The 21467-nt window shown below is 41.0% G+C and overlaps 1 protein-coding gene across 2 annotated transcripts in view; it reads left to right on the top strand.

Annotated features, from left to right (window-relative positions):
* STAMBP (STAM binding protein) overlaps nt 1-19718 on the top strand; it is a 35637-nt gene extending 15919 nt beyond the window's left edge. Inside the window, exons 3-10 of one of the 2 annotated variants that reach the window (XM_007459384.1) lie at nt 6995-7070; nt 7383-7478; nt 8760-9123; nt 10171-10295; nt 11178-11315; nt 16679-16791; nt 17414-17513; nt 19060-19718. In XM_007459384.1, the coding sequence (XP_007459446.1) occupies nt 6995-7070; nt 7383-7478; nt 8760-9123; nt 10171-10295; nt 11178-11315; nt 16679-16791; nt 17414-17513; nt 19060-19116 (1069 nt within the window). In that variant the 3' untranslated portion in view covers nt 19117-19718. Of the gene's footprint in view, nt 1-6994; nt 7071-7382; nt 7479-8759; nt 9127-10170; nt 10296-11177; nt 11316-16678; nt 16792-17413; nt 17514-19059 lie in introns of both variants that reach the window. The other variant, XM_007459385.1, reaches the window with a different exon arrangement.
* The last annotated feature ends 1749 nt before the right edge of the window (nt 19719-21467 follow it).

The raw sequence follows: 21467 nt of genomic DNA on the forward strand, positions 1-21467 counted from the left end.
CCCAGACCCCCTCCCAGCTAGCCGTGGCACACTAACCCCTTCAGGCTGTGTTCACGCCGCCAACCCCAGTCCTCTCCCTGGGATCCGACCTCCGAAGCCTGAAGCCTGAAGCCCGAGCCTCAGCTCCCAGCCCCGGCCCGCCCCAGCAGGTGAGCAGACAAGCCTCTCGGGCTGGTGAGTGCTGGTCGGCACCGATCCTCTGTGCGGGAATCTCTCCGCTTTGCCCTCCGCACCCCGGTGGCTGCGCTCTCCTCCGCGGCTCCGAAGCTTCCCCCCTCCGCCACCCGCAGTCTCCGCCCGCGAAGGGGCTTCCTAGTGTGGGGAAACCTTTCCTCCTTCACGGCTCCCTCCCACTGGTGCAGGTCCCATCCCTCTTCTTTTGTCTCTGTTTTTTCTTTTTTCTTTTGCCCTACCCAGGTACGTGGGGAGTTTTGCCTTTTGGGAAGTCTGAGGTCTTCTGCCAGCGTTCAGTAGGTGTTCTGTAGGAGTTGTTCCACAGGTAGATATATTTTTGATGTACTTGTGGGGAGGAAGGTGATCTGCCATCTTGAAGGTCCTCCCTGTTAGTAGCTTTTCAGTCAGCGATCCTTCGTTTTCTTTTCCTTTGTGCTTAATCTGGTTTCATTTGCTCACAGGGTGTCCCATGCAGAGGTCTTGACCCCAGCACTTCAGACCAGAGGTCCTAGGGCAAAGTGGCTGCACCCAACACCAGTAAATATTTTTGGCTTTGCAGGCAATTTGATCTCTGTTGCAACCTCTGCTTTGTAGTGTGAAAGCAAGCCATAGATAATACACAAATGAATGGGTGGCGCTGTGTTCCAATGAAACTTTATTTATAAAAACAGATGGCGAGCTAGATTTGACCCGCTAGCCGTAGTTTGCCAAGCCCTGGCATAGACAGCTCTTTGGAGAAGTTGGACAGCAAGTAAAGTGGAAAACTGAGGAAGTAATTGAAGGGGACAAGGAGTACATGAATGTGCGTGTGTGCTTGTATGTGTGTGTGTGTGTGTGTGTGTGTGTTGTGTGTGTTTTAAGGTCGGAGATTCTAGAGCATACTTTTTGCTGATGGAAAGGATACTGTGGAGAAGGAGAGGCTAACGGTACAGAAAAGAGAGTTTCAGTGTAGAAATAAACTCTTATATAGGCAAGAGGGAGTAGGATTAATGGTACACGGATGCATAAGAAGTTGATTTTTTTTCTGTGATTTGGTGTTACTTTGAGTGATATGGATATCAGTGTTAACAACAAGACCGATAACGGGGAGTCTGTTCCTGTATGTGGTGTTCTGCTTATAGGACCATTTAACATGATGAACTAGGCCTAGAGGAGAGTTAAGTGAGAGGAGGGTAGAATGTATTACTTAACTTGTTAGATTTGGGGTTTAATTTGGGACTTTGTTGGATTGGCTAGACCTGGATCAATAAATGTAGCTACCTTCATTTTTCCTGCAGATATCTTCAAGGCCCTAACTCTGATTCTGTGAACTGACAAGCCCTAGGAGTTGCAAAAAAACTTCTAGCTCAGTATTCTTGGTCAGTTTTTCTACCGCAGTTTACTTGGTATATTCCTGTCAGTTAACAACGGCTCACTTTGGCAGTTATTACACTGAGGAGAGAGGAGGGAAGAGGGTAGACCTCTACCACACCACTCTTCTGCCTCTCCCCCACTATTGAGTCATTGTTCTAGACCTTTTGCATACTTTAACTCAGGATTTTAAAGGCATGTTTGTTCTTTTCCCTTGAGCAGTTCAGGCGTCTTAATTATCTCTAGCACATTTCCCCCCTCAGAGGTTTCCCCTACTGTAGGAATGCTTTGCCTTTTGCAGACCCCAGTATAGAAGAAGGATCTTCAACATATTAAATCAGTGCATATTTTCATGGTGAGCACAGACAGTAATCCAGGTGGTGGATTCTTTCGCAGCTTTTTATGGTCATCGACTAGGCTGCATAGAAGAGAGTGACAGAGGACTTAGGCAATTCCTGTCTGCTGTGTGAGCCCCCTACAACACAGACCTGCTTTCTGAAAATGGCCTGTCACCTGTGTTGAAAATGTTTACCACCAGGATTGGGGCTTATGGACTGAAGAGGGTTTTCATTTGTGCTCATGCTTACTTTGCTGACTAACTTTTAAGATTGGAAGAAATTAGAGCCCTTAATACATCCATGTTATAGAATTTCTGCTTGACTTTTTAAATTATTTTTACACAAAAGTAATATTTGTTCCTGATTAAAACAACTTTTTTTCAAACCATACAGCAAGGGAAATATTAAAGTGAAAAGAAAATTCCCATCTGCCAGAGGTAGTCACTGTTATGTTTCTTGTGTGTTTATGTGTTTGTTAAGAAAATATGCCCATGCAAACACATGGGCTTATGTCTTTATCCTTTTTTCTTAAAGCCTGAATGAGATCATACAATATATTATTTTCTACAATTTGCTTTCTTAACAGTCATATCTTTCCGCATCAGGACACATTGATCCAGCATCTCATTCTGCCTTAGGGCTGTTTCTTCTGCCTGGAACAGTCTTATCCCAGATATCGTCATGGCTTACTCTTCCAGTCCTTACTTAACTGCTGCCTTCTCAGTGATGCCTTCCTTAGCTGCCCTATCTAAAAGCTCAATCCCTTCCCTGTCACTTCTATTCCCCTTCCCTATTAGTGACTTTTTCCTAGCACTGATTATCTATAATACTTTTTATTTTGTCTATTGTCTGTTCCCCCACTGTAATGTACACTCTCTGGTGGGGAGAAATTTGTGACTGTGACATTCACTGCCAAATCGCCAGCCTTTATAATAATTCCTGACCCTATAGTAGATTCTCAGTAAATATTTGTTGAAGGAAATAAATTACTCTAATTCATTTCCACAAAGTATAAGTGAGGTTCTCAAGAATATATAAATTCAAATCACTCACATTTAACTCTATCGATAGCCAAGTTTTCAAATTCTATCAAAGATATGTTTCCAGAAGGCGGCTGCAAGTAAAACTGAAGGCTATGTGGGTAGCAAGCATTCCTCTGGTCATCTGCCAACCTCAGTTTCCTCCGATTTCCTCCAAGAAACTGCATCTTGTTACCTTGGAAGGAAGCACCTAAAATGGTTGAAATGATGGAAAACGGAGTTTTTAAAAAATGCAAAAAAATAACTCCACATGTAAAGGGAAAAAAAATTGAATTTAGGTTTTCAGGTTGCCCTACTTTTATGAACAATGCTGTATTGAACAGTCTTATACATATATTTTTGTATTATTATAGGATAAATTCATAGAGGTGGAGTTGTGAGTTTAAAGGATATACACTTTTTTTTTTTTTTTTTTTTGCGGTACGTGGGCCTCTCACTGCTGTGGCCCCTCCCGCTGTGGAGCACAGGCCCCAGACGCACAGGCTCTGCGGCACATGGGATCCTCCCGGACCGGGGCACGAACCTGCGTCCCCTGCATCAGCAGGCAGACTCTCAACCACTGCGCCACCAGGGAAGCCCTAGGATATACACATTTTAAATTTTGAATACTTCTCTCCCACTCCCCTTCCTCTCCTAAGGAAAAAGGTATTATCAAATTACAGTCCTGCTACGAGTGTGTAAGGATACCCATTTCTCTATGCCCTTGCCTACACTGATTGTAATCAACTTTTAAGCCTTTGCCAATCTGATAGATGAAAATGATATCTCATCTTAATTTGAATTTCTTTCATATGTAAGTAAAGTTGAGTACCATTTTATATAATTATTTACCTTTTTATTTACTTTTCTGTGTATCTCTTTTTTTCTATTGTTCCATTAGGTTGTTTTGCTTGTGTTTCACCAGCGCATCTTTTTTTGCTTTGGTACATTTCCTGTCTGTAGGCTGCAACCAGATATAACCCAGAGAACAGTATACCTCTGGGCCACAGCTATTCTCTGCCTAGAAAATTTCTAACCCTGGTGTAAACATCTTCATCTCTTCTTCTTGCTCACGTTTTTATTTATTAGTAAAAACAATCATATAAACATATAGCAGATGTTGGCTATGTGCTAGGCACTGTGCTCAGCATTTTATTTATTTTTAAAAATCTATTTTAATGTCATAGCAGCCCTATCAGGTAGTACTAGTTTGTCTCTGTATATATAATTTATATATAGAGAGAAACTGAGGGATAGTGCTGGAGATCACACAGCTATAAGTGCTTAAAGCCAGGATTTGAACCTAAGCAGGGTGGCTCCAGAGCCTGCCCTCCTAACCACCAAGCTCTGTTGCCTCCAGTGTGGGCAGTGGGTTATGCTGCCCATTCTGTTTTCAGGAGATGCTTCTGCCCATATGTCCCTATTCAGAAAATTGACTACAGTTACTGAAACAAGAGAAAGGTATTCATGTTCAGGTCTGCGAGTTTTATCTTATAAGTTAGTTTTCATTACATGGTTCAAAATCAAAATAATAAAATGAAAGGTATATAGTGAAAATTTTCACTCCCATTCTTGTCTCATCTACTCTATTCCCCCTGTCCTCTGTTTTTGCTAGTTTCTGTATATACTTCCTGTGTTACTTTATATACTTATAAACAAAATAAATGAATATATATACATGCACACAGGCATACCTTGTTTTCTCTCTTTCTTTTTTTTTTTTTTTTTTTTTTTTTTTTTTTTTTAAACTTTTTTTTTGGAAACAACCTGGTACCCTGCTTGTAGGATTCTCAGCAGTCTTATCAGATGAATAAGAGTGGCCACTTCCTGACAGATGCAAGAATCTCAGGATATTTTAGGGACTTTGAGAAGAGAGGAATTTACCCAGATCTATAGATATTGCAGGCATAATCTTTTTTTATTTTTTAAACATCTTTATTGGAGTATAATTGCTTTACAATGGTGTGTTAGTTTCTGCTGTATAACAAAGTGAATCAGCTATACGCATACATATATCCCCATATCTCTTCCCTCTTGCGTCTCCCTCCCTCCCACCCTCCCTATCCCACCCCTCTAGGTGGTCACAAAGCACCGAGCTGATCTCCCTGTGCTAGCCATACCTTGTTTTATTGCACTTTACAGATACTGCAATTTTTACAAATTGAAGGTTGTGGCAACCCTGCACTGTCAGATGATTCTTAGCATTTTTTAGCAATAAAGTATTTTAAATTAAAGTGTATATGTTTTTAGACCTAACGCTGTTGTACACTTAATAGAGTACACTGTAGTGTAGACATAACTTTTTTATGTACTGAGAAATGAAAAAACTTACGTGGTTCATTTTATTGCAACATTTGCTTTATTATAGTAGTCTGGAACCGAACCCACAATATCTCTGAGGTGTGCCTATATATAATTTTCCCCTTTCTTACATATAAGGTAGCATGTTATATATACGTTTTTGCACTTTGTTTTTTCACTCAGCTCATCCAACGGTTTTAAGACAATTTTATTCATCAGATATTTTTTCAATGCCTCTTTATACAAGGCACTGTGCTGGCTTTAGAGGAATATACAAAGAAGCGTGAAACAGAAATCTCTGGCCTCAGGGACTTTACAGTTCTTCAGGCTGAGAGCATAAATAAAAATAAAGTGTGGTGTTTATATGACATGTTACTTTCTTGACTGATTGAAGCTTCAATACAAAGCACACTTAGCCTGCTGAAGGTAGTGAACATGTACCTTGGTCTTTCGAGTTACTGAATAATAGGTCTCTTGAGCACAAGATCTATGCCTTATTTATCCTAATATCCTCTTCAGGACTTTATGGTTGAAAAATGAATCTGTGCTTGTTTTAAGTATAGACTTCAAGGAAACTTTTAATTCATTTTTCATGAACTCAAAAGACAATTTTTAGAATTGTTTTGATTTTGGAATTCATCCCTGCCTGAGGGGTCTTGTGAAATTGGATTGAAATGAAATTTTCATGTGCCTAATTAGAACAGAAGGAGGATGGCTCATCTATAGAGGGTGTGTTTTGGTGGGGATCTTCTTTTTCTTTTACTGAGTCTTCCTCCTTTGTTTCCTCCTACCCATTGGCAGAAAGTGAAAAAGAGTCAGTTAATCCCAACTACATAACAGTGTTTTGTGGCTGTGGGCAAGCTACCCTCAATTTATTTGTTTTGGGTCTCAGCTTGTGTTTATTACAGCCTAATTCTGTTGAAAGACATCTTTGTTCAGAACCCCTCCAACAGTTCTGGACATTCCAGGAGCCATGAGGAGGCAGTACGATATAGTGGTTGAAAGAGTAGGCTCTGGAACCGGCCTGCTGGCATTGAATTCTGAACCGTCCGTTTTGGCTATGACAAGTTACTGAACTTCTATTTATTTTCACCGTCCCCAAGTAGACATCATAAATGTTAGAGGTCTATGAATTGATTCAGTTTATTTTTCCCACTGAGCTTTACAGCCAAGGACAAGAACTGAAAGAGGAAATCTAGCACTTAATGTTTCTCTAAGCACTTTTCATCAGAGATCATAATACACGTTACACATGTAACGTGCACATATTACACACATATAACACATGAACTGTCTAAGCATCTCAGTGCTTAATCTGGTGCAAGGAATATTCTTTGACAGAACATGAATCCCAAAGAAGAAAAGCCAGCATTAAAGGTCACACAGAGTTAGAAGTAGTAATAGAATGTGGGTTTTCTCTTAGCCTCCTGTCCTTGGCTGCCAAATTGTTCTCTGAAGAACGATTTGTGAGAGGCCTTTTCCTTTGGAAGCCTGTTACTGTCACAACAAGAAAAGAATCTCTTTGGAGGTGTATTTTGGGGCACAGGATAGGCTTTTTCCTCCCCATCGTTTTTGTTGTAGGAGTCTGGTGCTGCTGCACATCTGATTTGGGAGAAGAGGGAAACAGTCTGTTGCTCTTTACAGGGCTAGAGATGAGTGGGGAACATGGCCTGTCAGGGTGTTCCTGTTATCCTGCATGCCTGGAAACCCATCAAGTAGTCTCTGCAGGGTAAGGGAGTTGCATTGCTTCAGAGTCTTTTGGACATTTGGACATCTTCTTTGCATCACAGTCAATCTGATCTGTTCCCTTAGGCTCTTTATTGAGAAACTACCAAAGCATCGAGATTACAAATCGGCTGTCATTCCTGAAAAGAAAGACACAGTAAAGGTGGGTCTTCACTTTAACTGTTGCCCATCTAAAAGCTTCAGAGAAGCACAAACTAACTCCAAAATATAAGTAGCAGTATCTGCATCTGAGCATCATATCCTGCAAATAGGAGATAAGGCCATTTCACTAGATCAGTTACAAAATATCTGGTATGGTAGGGAGTATTTTAAATTAAATTATTTAAATTTAAATTATTATTTAAATGTTTTTAGAAACATTGTTGCCATTGCCAAGTTGACTTCAGTTTTTTTACTGCTCTACTTTATTAGCTGGCAATTGTTCTAACTCCCAGTTTTTGATTTTGTGTCTCAGAAATTAAAGGAGATTGCATTTCCCAAAGCAGAAGAGCTGAAAGCAGAACTGTTAAAACGATATACCAAAGAATATATAGACTATAATGAAGAAAAAGTGAGTATGTAATAGCAAAAAAAAAAAAAAAAAAGGAAATTATTTTGGTTTCTTAGGCTGGGACCTAGGATTCTGATAGATATTTCAGCAGATCTTGTGATTTTAATGTGACCAAAGAATATATAGACTATAATGAAGAAAAAGTGAGTATGTAATAGCAAAAAAAAAAAAAAAAAAGGAAATTTTTTTGGTTTCTTAGGCTGTGACCTAGGATTCTGATAGATATTTCAGCAGATCTTGTGATTTTAATGTGATATTTTACTTTATTGGCAAAGACCAGAAACTCAAAAAAGGTGTTTAGGCTGAGGATTCTAATACAGATTTAGCCTGTTTATCTAAGAGGATGATTTGAGGGACAGAATATCTATTGCTTGTCTGCTATGTCTAGAGCTAGAACCTAAGAACAATGAAAATCGCACTAAAGTATAAGGTTTTTAGATCAGAGAATTTGGGATATTTGATACACATTTGATTATATCCAACATAGGATATACCTGTTTATAATAATTGGGGGTTTTTTTCAAGCTATTTTCAAGTGATTCTTGTTAGGAAGAGTCAGTTAAAACACATGAGAAGCTCTGAGACAGTGTCATTGGTCTGTGTCAGGTGAGAACACACACTGCAAGCACTTCCACATTCTTTTGTACACCCTACTGAATTCTGTTCTGGACTCTGATGTTGAAAATCAGCAGAGAGGTGAACAGCTATGTATTTCTAAGGTACCCAGTGAGTGAAAACCTTCATGAAGGAGATTATTACTTGATGTTTCTTAGTAGTTTAAAATGTCACTCTATATTGGACCAATCACCAGAAAAATTTCAGAGGCTTCATTCAGGGTTAAAATTCAATAGAGACCCCCAACATGGCAGTTGTAAGTTTGGATTTGGTTCTGTTTCACAGCCTTACTTGGGATACAGATTGTATACATGGCACACCAGAGGCAAAAATTGTATGATACAGATTATGAGGTGCAGACAGTAAGTTGCCTTGAGATTTTGGTAAAGAAGAAAATGCATTAGTTAAAGTCATTGGGAAAGGGTACCGAGAGGATCAGGACTTTAACTGTTTTTGAAGAATAGTTGTATGGTAGTTAGATAGACAGGAGCAGCAGCTGTTCCACGGGTGTAGAGGTACTAAGGGAAGCATGAATTCTATGTTGGGAACTCACGCTAGAGCAGAAGTACATTTGGGGCAATCTCCCTGCTGAAAAGCCTTGTTCTTCTAAGATGTGAAGTCACTTGAGTATAAAGTGTTAGGCTAACTCCTATTCATTCTTTGTAGAAGAAGGAAGAGGAAGAATTTGCCCGAAACATAGCCATCCAGCAAGAGCTGGAAAAGGAAAGACAGAGGGTGGCACAACAGAAGCAGCAACAGTTGGAGCAGGAACAGTTCCATGCCTTTGAGGAGATGATCCGGAACCAGGAACTAGAAAAAGAACGACTGAAAATTGTACAGGAGTTTGGGAAGGTGGACCCTGGCCTGGACGGCCCACTGGTACCTGACTTAGAGAAGCCCTCCCTAGATGTGTTCCCCACGGCACCTGTTATATACACACAGCCTTCGGACTGTAATACAACTGTAAGGCCTGCCAAGCCACCTGCAGTGGATAGATCCTTGAAACCTGGAGCATTGAGCAACTCAGAAGGTAGTGAATTCATTTGCTTCCACACTCTTCTATCTCAGCTGCAACCAAACAGGGTGTCATTCCAGGAGATTCAGCTACAACTACCTCCATGATACCACTCATTAGGCTCTGGTCACAGAAATCCATTTGATTAGTATTACCATACTGTGTTCTATCACAGCTATATTATAAAGTGGACTTTGCTTAAGACATATAGTTTACCTGGGCCAGGTCGATTTTCTGAAGAGCTAATAACATCCTTGAAAGTCAGACCCTCAGCTTTTAAGGGTTATACAGAGATTTGAAATGTTCAGTGAACTAGAGACCACTGTTGACCTTTTGGAAAGGAAATTTGAGATTGATAGTACCACTTTACAGTTCAACCACTGACCTTTAAATAATAAAAAAGAGCTACTGAATTGTGCTTGCCCTGCAAATGTTCCTAATTGGTAAGGAGTTTAGTCAAGGTAAGTATTGTACATAGTCAGTGATAATTCAGTCTAGCCATAAAAAACTGTTGAGTCTTTCCTCCTCTCACCAATGTATGGCTATCTGAGAAAATAACAGTAGCGGCAAAATGATGAGTATGCCTTGATTATTAGAATAGATCTTTTTGTTAGGAATTGCCTTTCAAGTAGTCATGTAAAGAGCTCAGCTTCGCAGAAGATCCACTTAAAAGAACAAGGTAAGAGTGGGCAAGGGGTGCTGGACTCTTGAAGCCTGGCCTTCAGGGTTTCTCCCCATGTACTTGGCAGGATTGTCTCTCACTATTATTCCTGAATAGCTCAGAAACTTCTTTTAAGCAGTAGTTTACCTTTGTGTTAACTTGAATGATTAAAGCCTCTTTTCTTTTCTTGAAATAACATACTCCCAATGGCTGTAGCAAGAGGTTGGAGAAGAGACTTTACAGCCCTTTTTCTTCTGCCATAAGGATGAGATCCCCACGCGCTACCTACAGTTGCGGGACCCCAGTGATTTAGCATTGCTCTCCCAGGGCTGCCAACTCTGAGGTCTGCTTGGGGAGGCGGTGCCCCATGATCTCAGACGTTTCTTCTTTCTCCATTACAGCTCCTACAATCGATGGACTGCGCCACGTGGTGGTGCCTGGGAAGCTCTGCCCACGGTTTCTCCAGTTGGCCAGTGCCAACACTGCCCGGGGAGTAGAGACGTGTGGAATTCTCTGTGGAAAACTGGTAAAAGACAAATGCTTTCCTGAGCTGAGACTGTTTCTTCCCCCTTGGCCTCCTGTGACTCTCAGAGAAGATATCCAGGGTCAGTTATTCTTTGTGCCAATCCTTCTGCCAAAGAGCCATGGGCAGCGTAATGCAATGTCACCTTGATTTTAGTGACCCTGTATTTGATTGATTTTCAAAGTCCCTTGAACTGAACTGATTATTTTAATGCCAGTGGTAAGAAATACCTAATTCTAAACTTGGTAGGAAGATCCTGTATATCAGCTTTTGAACACCGACTTTATGGCAGGACCTGGGAATATGAAATATGTAAGGCACGGAGCACGTGTCCGCAAAAAGTACCCAAGCACTTTGGAGAGATGGGAGATGTACACCAAAAGATAGATAGTATGCTGACTAGTATGTACAATAAAAGCACTAGGAATTATGAGGAAAGAAGGATCATTAAATGGAGGTGCTTAAAGAACCCATTACTAACTGCTGAATAAATAAACACATAAGGTGGAATAGACTTAAACTGAGCTTTAAAGGATGGGAAGGGCTTAGAGAAATAGTAAAAGGAAACTACTCTAGACATGAACAAAGGAAGAGAAATGGTACTATACCCAGAGCTTTTTAAGAATCATGAGCAGACCTGTTTGGCTGCAGCAGGGAATTCCCACAGGGCTGTGGGCATCTGTGGCTTTGCAGAGGGCCCCAAGCAATGTACTTGGGCAGTCAGGGTTGTGAACATGACTGACATAAGGGACTCACCTCACTTAGAAGACTCATGCTGGGGGGAAGGGCCTTCGCTTGTATAGATGTTTAACTTTCCACTGCTGTGACAGAGTGGGGTTGCCTAAGTGCCAGGGAATTGTGATGAGCTGTTTTCTCATTTGACAGATGAGGAATGAATTTACCATTACCCATGTCCTCATCCCCAAGCAAAGTGCTGGGTCTGATTATTGCAACACCGAGAACGAAGAAGAGCTTTTCCTCATACAGGATCAGCAGGGTCTCATCACACTGGGCTGGATTCACGTAAGCAATTCCGAGCTCTCCAGGGGTTCGTCTCCTCTTCTCACATGATATTATAAACACACTGCTTATTTTTTTCTTGGAGCAGAGTGAATTGTATCCAGACTATTTAGATGGTTGTATTTCCCTCTGTTGGATGCAGACTTGACTTCCCTAGCATACTTAACTGCTTGCACCACAGTATTGATCTCCGGGCATTCCTTAGGGCTTTTTAACTTAAAATTTTTGAATGGAAATGAACTTGTTTCCCTAAAGTCCCAATTCCCCTGTGAGCATGAACAGTGATAGGATGCTAGCCTGGAGTATATGTGGACCTTGACGGTAGAGGCTATGCCTTACTTCGTACAAATGATGTTCCTGAAAGGTATATAAATCAAAATATTTTAAATGAGCCAAGGAAGTTAATTCAGATGCCTCCATTTGGTCTTTCTTAAAGCAGCCTATACTTCTACATAAATCAGAAGGGCCACCAATATAGGAGATTTTCAAGTGTCTGCATGTCTTAACAGTCTTCTGGTAATATTCAGGTAAAATATAATTCCATCCCTAAAGATTACTTCTTAATTTTTCTTTCTATTCCTTTTCATCCCCTCATTCTCATAGACCAAGCTGTTTTCCATATTGTGTGACAGGCTTACTTAAAAACAAGGCAGCTCATTTCTGGATTTGGGAAGATTGCACACACTTGTATGTTAGAATTTGGGAAATACTGACCTGTGAGGCAGTCAGTGTGCCTCTGTCCTTTCATAAATATTTGCCTTTTATTGTGTATCCCCCATTATCATACATGGGGAGTAGAAAACTTGTACCTTATCCGCCAGGGGATACAAATTGGAGTAAGATATGATTTTAGTCTCATAAAGGAGACTGACATATAGACAAGTCATAACTCTTCATGTGAGGCAGAATGTGCCAAGTGCCTCAAGAGGTGCAAACAGCCCTGTGGAATTCAGAGGAGGGAAGGATCACACCTGGGGTGATTTTCTAGAATTTTGACAAGGTGAGCCAAGGCAGAGTTCCATACGGAGGGGACAACATTGGAATAGGCAGACTGTGATCCTGCAGCATTGAGTGGTCCAGTTTTCTGGGGCTTATGGTTCATATCGGGAAACAGTGGTAGGTAAGCTTTCACATGATACATTAGGAGCAGTGTTCTGGAGGGTTTTGGGTGGACAGGCAGGATAGTTCTGCTTTTTAGTGAGGAGGTTGAGGCAGGGAGATCATTTAAGAGGTTAATGTGATGATAAAATCTAATAAGGATGAGAGCTACGGTGATGACAGTGCATTTGGGAAGGAAGAGATAAATGTAGGATTTCAGAGGATGTGGGGAATGAGTAAGAGCGGATGACGAGTAAAAGTGATGACTTAGAGATTTCAGGCCTGACTCATGGGGGTGGCAATGATTAATCATCTCATAAGCAGAAACAGAGGCTCCAGCAGGAGAACTTACTTGGAAGTGGGGCAAATGGTGTCTTCCGTTGTGAGTATTTGACATTATATTGGTGGAGGTAATTATCAGGCAGTTGGAACTTGGGAACAAGCTCTAGGTGAGAAAGAGAACCGGGAGACCTGCATAGAGCTGACCTTGGAAGCCTTGGAACTGGAGGAGGGTGGAGAGCAAGAAGAGATTCACTGGCAGCTTGAAGGACAGACCACTTAGGGGAGCATAGGGAGTAGTCAGTCATGAAGCGAGGAGATGTCAGAGAAAGGTGAGGGGAGTGTTAAGGCACAGATGCCAAAGGAGGAGGAATATCTTAAGAAGAAGCTTCAGGATGTTAACTATGTCACATGCTGCAGAGAGATGAAGACTTGTATGAGCCCTTTGGATTTGATGAGGTCGTTGATGACCTCAGTTTAGTGGGTTTTAGGCAGATTAAAAAGGTTTAAGAAGTAATGGGTATTGAGGTTGTGGTGATAGGGAAATATATACTGATTTTTTGAAGAGCTTAGCACTGACTAAAGGAAAGGAAGAGATGGAATGGTGGCTTAAGGAATAGCCCGGTTGAGAGAGCTTGCTTGATTTATGGTTTAGTGTGAAAATGTGTTCTGTTTTTATTTTGGTTTTGTTTTAAACCTTTATATTTGAAATGTGTATAAGAAAGTACATAAAATAAATGTGCACTTTAATGAATCATTAAACAAACATCTGTGCGCACACATTACCTAGGTCAAGAAACAGAGCGTCACCAGAAGCACACTCCCACCTCCATGTCCTGCCCAGTTACCCTTCCTCTCTGGTATAGATAGTCCCTCACTTGAAATTTCTGGAAATTCATTGCTTTTCTTTATAGCTTTACCACCTAAGTGTGTATCCCTAAACTCAATAGTTTAGTTTTGCCTGGTTTTGAACTTTATGTAAATAGAATTATATAATATGTATTCTTTTGTACTTAGCTTCTTTTGCTCAATTTTTTTTTTTTTTTTTTTTTTTTTTTTGCGGTACACGGACCTCTCACTGTTGTGGCCTCTCCCGTTGCGGAGCACAGGCTCCGGACGCGCAGGCTCAGCGGCCATGGCTCACGGGCCCAGCCGCTCCGCGGCATGTGGGATCTTCCCAGACCAGGGCACGAACCCGTGTCCCCTGCATCGGCAGGCAGACTCTCAACCACTGCGCCACCAGGGAAGCCCTTTTACTCAGTTTTTAAGGTTCATCTGCATTCTTGTGTATAGTTGTCTGAACATTTTTTTTTTAATATATTTATTTATTTATTTATTTTTGGCTGCGTTGGGTCTTCGTTGCTGAGCGCAGACTTTCTCTAGTTGCGGCGAGCGGGGGCTACTCTTCGTTGCAGTGCATGGTCTTATTGCACTGGCTTCTCTTGTTGCAGAGCACAGGCTCTAGGTGCGCAGGCTCAGTAGTTGTGGCACACGGGTGGGCTTAATTGCTCCGCGGCATGTGGGATCTTCCTGGACCAGGGCTCAAACCCGTGTCGCCTGTATTGGCAGGTGGATTCTTAACCACTGCGCCACCAGGGAAGTCCCTGAAAATGTTTTTAACCCCAGTGAGCTGGTGGAGTATAGTGGAGCCTGTGCAGGAGATGTCAGAGGTCAGGAGAGACAAGGTAATGTGAAGATAGGAAAGTATTAAATCAGAAGTACAAAAAGGGAGTCATCTTCATATGGGGGAGAAAACACTCACTCCTCTGAGACAGAATTGAAGGAAGAAAGAAAGATACTGAGATATTTTTGAGGTTATAATTGGAGGGGTTGAGGGAACTCATTTTAGGTGATCTTGCTATCAACAAGGTTGAAGTCTAGATCCACTGCCCAGCAGGAGGAGACAGGTAAGTTTAAAAACTGGAGAAGATGGGGAAAGTTTGGAATCATTTCTGTTTAGACTTCAGGTAGATCTTAGCCACAGATGAGTAAAAGGATTTTTAATATCAGAGGGGGCCTAGCTAGGAAGAAATTTAGAGCCTAAATTGATAGTATTCCAGCTTTTTTTCCCCATGATATTTCTGTAGCATTCCTTCCTAACTTGGGATTGAAAGCAAACAAAAGCAGACCGTAACGTTTGTCAGATCTTAAAATTGGCAAGAGGAGAAGGCAAAAGGTCAGTTCTTCCTTCTGTACCTTGCCAGCTATAAATCAGGTTCCCTGGTCAAAAACTTTGTATGGTCATGTTTATCACCAACTATTGTGTAACCCCCAACTCAGTATTCACCTCGTCTTACCTGGCATTGCTCTCCTGTGGCTGCCCTACTCATCCAGGCACCCAGGCTGCCCTGAGCATTCACTCTCCTCACTTATTTCTGCTCCTTTGGTGTATTGTTTTCTCTTCATAAAAATGCCTGCCTCTGTCACCAGCATGGTGGACACAGTGAGCATAACTGTTTTTTCAAGAAACTTGACTGTAAAGGGAAGGAGAGAAGGTGCAGTAGTTAGTGGGGAGCAGAGGCTCAAACAAGATTTTTTGGTTTAGTTTAACAATTATTTATTGATCCCCTGCTATGTATCTGTATATCATCTTTCTAGCTAACCCAACTTTAGATTGGAGGCCTTCATCAGCTTGTGTAGGTCTTATTTGTTCTCAGTTAAAATTTCAGGCTGTAGCCATGGGGTGTAGGGTGTTGGCACAGGCCGTTTGTCCCTAACAGTCTATAGGATCATATTCTTATTAGGTAGAAACTGTTTCTCCCTTGTGGTCATGAAAGTTCTTTCCTTCCCCATGCAGACCTGTGTGTAGATTTACTGTCAGCACTCAGCTAACATGTTCCTGTATTGCAGACCTCTTCCACAATGAGCTGGTCACAGCATTCTATGCAGTTGTGCTTCTCAGATGAGGCTGCACATAAGAATCATTTAATGAGCTTTAAAGAAAAAAATTTCCTTCTCAGGATGGATATTTCCAGGGTGAGGTTCAGGAGCCTATGCTTTTGACAAGTTCCTCAGAAGCTTCATTTTTTGCACAACAGGGTTGAAAACACTGGTCAAGGGCACAAATTTATTTTCTGTGCTTTTCTGTCAGTAAAGATTGGTGGTCTTTTTGAGTCATGTTGGGTCTTTCTTTTTCCATCCTTGTTATCTCACACCCCCTCTGAGATGAACGTAAGTCATTATATGGTCCATTTGTGTACAGTGTGATCAATGAAACATTAAATAACTGTGGGATTCCAGTGGTTAGGACTCACTGTTTTCACTGCTGGGGCCTAGGTTCAGTACCTGGTTGGGGAACTAAGATCCCACCAGCCACGAGGCGTGGCCAAAAACAAACAAACAAACCATTAAGTAACTGAAAACAGATGAGATAAACTGAATGTAATTTAGATGGTGCTTTAACTGATTACCCTCAAAATTCAATATCATGGTCTTTTTCTCAAATAAGACAGGGTCCTTTGTGTGATTTAACTACCCTTCTGAAATCCCAGTAACCCTCTGCCTCTCATATCCTTGAAAGATATGCTTTAACCACAGGACAGCTTTTGCTACTTTTGCCTATAGAGCCCCAGACTCATGCTTGACCTTTTAACCCCTCCGTCAGGAAGAAGAATCATTCATCTAACTGTGCTTTGTTAAGTCCTTGACTTCTACTAGGTTGTTGTATTGGGCAGCATGTACTGTCTGATCCAGTATGGGAGATGCCATTGTGTTGAGAGAGCTTGTGAGTAGCCAGATAAGTCTTGATGGTCAGTTAGAAATTGAGTCTCTTCACATACTCATGTTACACTATACTCGTTTACAGTGCTGGGAAGGAGGTTCATTACTTACTATGAACTTCAGGCATATTCCTCATGGCTGCTAATGGCTTTGTACGTAAGGAGATCGTGGCAAGTTATTGAGAATTACTTGGCTCTACCTTCCTTCATGGGCCAGGCTTGACTGTGTATTCTCGCTGAAGGGGTCCCTGCCTTTTTTTCTCTTCTCAGACTCATCCCACGCAGACTGCCTTCCTCTCCAGTGTTGACCTACACACTCACTGCTCCTACCAGATGATGTTGCCAGAGTCGATAGCCATTGTTTGTTCCCCCAAGTTCCAGGAGTAAGTACATAGGGTGCGGTTCAGGGTTTTGCAAGGAGGTAGCGGGGGCGGGGGGGGGAAGCCTCAGAGGAAATGTTCTCCATTCTTAAGACCTTGTTCTCTATAAAATATATAGATTGTGGTATTGATTGGCTTTTTAAAAAGGTTTCCTTTTAAGTCCTATATCCTGATAAACCTACTCTAACTTGTTTACAAAAGTATCCAAGCAACAACCTAGATGCTTTTATAAGAAAAGGACATAAAAAATTTGAAGTGTTTGACTTGAAGCAGTAGGAATTTCAAGAGATTGATATCAGATTAGAAAATTTCAAAATCCAACAGATTATCTCCAAAAGTTAACTTCTTTTTCATTCTAAATCCTGTTATTTACTATGAATTCTCCCAGTAAAAGTAGCGTGGTGGCGGTGATGAGTCATTCTCTAACTGATTCATTCGCCAGAGAAGAGACCTATGAGCCAGCATACTTTTGAAGCTGTCTCAAAGTGAGCTCTTCACTGCTCTGTGTATGTGTGTGTGTGCGTGTGTGTGTGTGTGTGTGGTGTGTGTGTGTGTGTGGTGTGTGTGTGTGTGTGATTGAGGGGACACCTTTGCTTGATTCTAGACCTGCTTTTTCTTATTTCAGAACTGGATTCTTTAGACTAACTGACCACGGACTAGAGGAGATTTCTTCCTGTCGCCAGAAAGGATTTCACCCACACAGCAAGGACCCACCTCTCTTCTGTGTATGTATCTATGTAGAAGAAATCGGAGCTGTGCTTTAACCAGGGAGGACAGTCAGAGCTGATGAGGCACATTGTCCTTTGTGACACACACAGAGGATCAGCCTTGTCACTTATTTTTCCAAATCTTCCTAATAAAAACATACATGGGAAGTGGTGTGGGATAGGAAGGAGTTTGAGTCTTAGCTCTGCTACTTAAGGACTGTGTGTTTTTGATCAAGTTACTTAACCTTCCTGGGCCTCAGCTTTCTCATCTGTAAATGAAGATGATAATAATAATAATACATACTTGAATAGGGTTATTGACAGGATTAAATGAAGTGATGCACAGAAAGTACCAAGTGCAGTAGCTTGCTTATTAAATGTTAGGTTTTTTCTTTCATCATCATCAGTTGCTAAGCCTGCATGCACTTCAATAAGAGATTTGAATTCAAAAGAAAAAGCCACTTAAGTATATTTAATTTTGGAATTTTGCTTTTAGATAACAGGGATTTTTATGACCTTATTAGAAAGTTTTTTTCCCCAAGTGGTATTCCGTGAGTAAAAAGTTTCAGTTGCTGATAAGTATGTTTCAGTTTTTCCCCTCAAATCTAATGTGATGGTATTGCTTCACTCCATGCTGGCCATGGAGTATTATTATTTCTTTTGGGTTCCCTGAAAAGTGACCAATATGGAAAAGGGACTCAGGCCCTTGTCACATAAAAGAAACTGGGGATGTTTAGGAGAGAACCCCAGGGAGCATCTGAGAACTGACTGTAAGTGTTAGAAGAATTGTTGTATAAAAAGGTATTGGGTGTGACTCCCAGAACTAAAACTTAAGATCCTGTGGGATGACAGTTTTCAGCTGAGTATGAGAAAGAACTTTCTGACAGACTTGTATAGGTTAGCCTGCCTTGGAATGTAATAAATGTCTAGGTACCAGGATGTTGAAACAGAGACTATACAATCCCCCAGAAATGCCTAGGCTTTCAGTTAGGATGAACCCTTATGCATGCCAAGAGGGAGTATTCCCCATGTGAGAGTAGGTGTACTTTATTATCTGGTTGACATAATAACCCAAAAAACTGCAATGAATTCAGCAGTTATTTAAAATAAATGTATATTTTATGAATGACTCTAGAATATACATACATTTGAAAAATAAATGAAGGTATATGGGCCCACATTGATTCAGGCAACAGCCTATTGATTCTGGGTTGGTGGAAGTAATAATTCCCAGACCCCTTACCATAACAACCATTTAAGTAGCAGTCTGGCTGCCAGCCTGGGAACCACTAGCCAGAATAAGCATTGTAAATAGGAGTTTTGTTTGTTTGGGTTTTTTTTAAACATATATATTTACATATCATGACAATATACAAAAGATATAAGAAGTTAGGCAGTGAACTGCTTATTGTAAATAGCTTTTAAACTTGCTTTTCAAAGATAAGAAAACATACAGGAAGTTAAGTAAAAGATATCTTCCATGACTTCAACAAGTAAGGAGTTTTAAAGATGACTTTTCAGAATTTTCCAGGACTTTCCCTTTCTTTCTTTTTCCCTGTTGCAGAGCTGCAGCCACGTGACTGTTGTGGACAGAGCAGTGACCATCACAGACCTTCGATGAGAGTTTGACTCAGACACTTCCCAAGAACTATAAAACCATATCAGTATACTGGTAGCCCCTTAATTTAAACTTTCCAGAAAGATCTGGAAGCTTTTTAAAACAGAATAGAACGTAACACCTGGGGGAGAACTGATTTTCTATTTCTGGTTTGAAAAGAAATAATTGAATATGTTTTTTAGGCACATCTGGAAAATAGCATGATCATGCTAAAGCAACTTTTCAGTCTGCCTGCAACTAAAAAATTAAGTTGAAAACATGTAATGAACACCTATATACCCTTTGTTCTAGATTCACCAATTGTTAACATTTTTTCCCTCTCAGAGATCCTTCTAATTTCTCTGCCAACTTGTTTATTGTTTACCTTTGGACTAATTAAGGGCATCTATGCAGAAATTTGGAAGCCATTTAGAAAATCTTTGGGTTTTTCTGTGGTTTATGGCAATATTAATGAAGCTTATCGTAAGGCTGAGGGAGAGCTTGCTGTGTTTGACCAGATGGTGAGGCCCAAGAACCCTGAAGAATGATTTTGTCATTTGAGTTATTGTTATTTAACAAATATTTAGGGATATTTTTTCTTCTACAATAAAATAACAACTATATATTTTTTTGTGCTCTAGAATGATCTGTTGAATCAAGCATTGTCTAGAGAGGTTAACTAAATGGTCTGGTTATTTGGGGAAAGGTGAGGGGAAAATGGAATTTGAGATGTACCAACATTGAAGGTATGTCCCAGTTCACTTTTAATTGTTCAGTCTTTTCTCTCTGCCTTTTGCCATCTTCCAGGACTGTGAAGTCATCTCTGTTCTTTTGGTGCTATCTCAAGTCGGTCATCCCATTCACTTCCTCCTTATGCCCTAAAAGCTTTCAGCTGAGGATAATAGAGTCTTTGTTTGGAGTACCAGGTTACACTCCAAATAAATGATTATATTCCCATGCCACCCCACCCTACTAGTTTTATTGTGTTGGCTCTTCCTTTCTGACTTAGGCAACATCTAGGAAGATGTTTGAAGCTGCAGTTGATTCTGTATTTTTTCTGTGCGCTGAGCCTAGTGTTATAAGGTGGCCCAGAAATTAATGGTATTGTTTGTGTCCTCTCTGGTCAGGGCAGGAGAGTAAATGCCTTGGATAGGAGAATGATTTCTTTTTGTATCAAAATTCTGTGGTAAAGAAAATTTGCAAATGTATGAAGTTTTGCTTCATTTTAAAATTTTGTGTCCCGAATATATTCAGTCTTTATTGCTTAGGTTAGCAGCCCTTGAACTTTTCCCCCGAAAGCCAAGTGTCTATATTCTTGTTCTTCTCATAAGTTCTTAACTCCAAAGATACTAGAAGTTCTTTCTTCTGCAGTTTCAGAGTAGGTGGGAATGTGGAGGTAGGTGGGTCTGGGCAAGGGAAAGAGAACCTCTCTGGTCACTGCCCTCCTTTCCTGCCGTAGCCCCAGAGGTAGCCTGGACTGCTCCCCTTTGCCCTTAACAGTCCTACAATTGCCTGGCCCTGCACTTTCCAGGAAATCCACCCCTTCTTTCCATTCTCAAGGCTACTGCTTAGTTTAGGATCTTATTACCCCTTACTTGAACTATTGCAATAGACTTTTTACCAGGTCTCTTTGTTTTTAGTGTTTCTTGACTCCAGTCTTTTCTGCCCAGTACAGTCAGGAGAAGTTTCCCACATTACAGCCATCCTCATGTTTCCTCACTTGCTCAAAAACCTACAATAGCTTTCCACTGCTTAAAAATCTAAATTTAGCCCTTATTCCAAACTTTCTACATATGGCCACATAAAGCTCTTACCCCTGACTACACATTCAAACACTTGGGGAGCTTTTTAAAAAATACTGATACACTCCACCGCCCCCCAACCAGTGAAATGCAAATCTCTGGAGAGGGACCCCAGACATTGTTTGTTTCTGTTTTTGTCTTTTAACCTGCTAGGATTCTCAAGTGCAGCCAGGGTTGAAAACCACTGTATTAGTCATTTATATTGGGGAGTTTTGAACTGATTCATCAATCTCTGCACATAGACATTCAGCAAATGTTTGTTGAACCAAAGTGAACTGTATCATAGATTGCAACCACATCGATCATTTACTGTTTACCAGATCGCCACATTTTCTTGCCTCCACATCTGTGCAGAAGAAATCTCAGTAAATGGATGGGTGCGGGAAATCCGTCTGCAGTTGTCCTCTTCAGACCTGCTACAGTCTAGCCACAAAAGTGGTACTTTGCACAGACCAGCTTTAGTGTCTCACTTCACCCTACATCTGTGGAAGAGACATGCTATCAAGCCAGCTCACAAGGAAGCAGGGAGACTGGGTAGGGCAGTGAGAGAAAAGGAGCCAGAACTGTAGGGAA

The sequence above is a fragment of the Lipotes vexillifer genome, unplaced genomic scaffold (genome assembly GCF_000442215.2).
Source record: "Lipotes vexillifer unplaced genomic scaffold, Lipotes_vexillifer_v1.1 scaffold51, whole genome shotgun sequence".
Taxonomy (NCBI): Eukaryota; Metazoa; Chordata; class Mammalia; order Artiodactyla; family Lipotidae; genus Lipotes; species Lipotes vexillifer.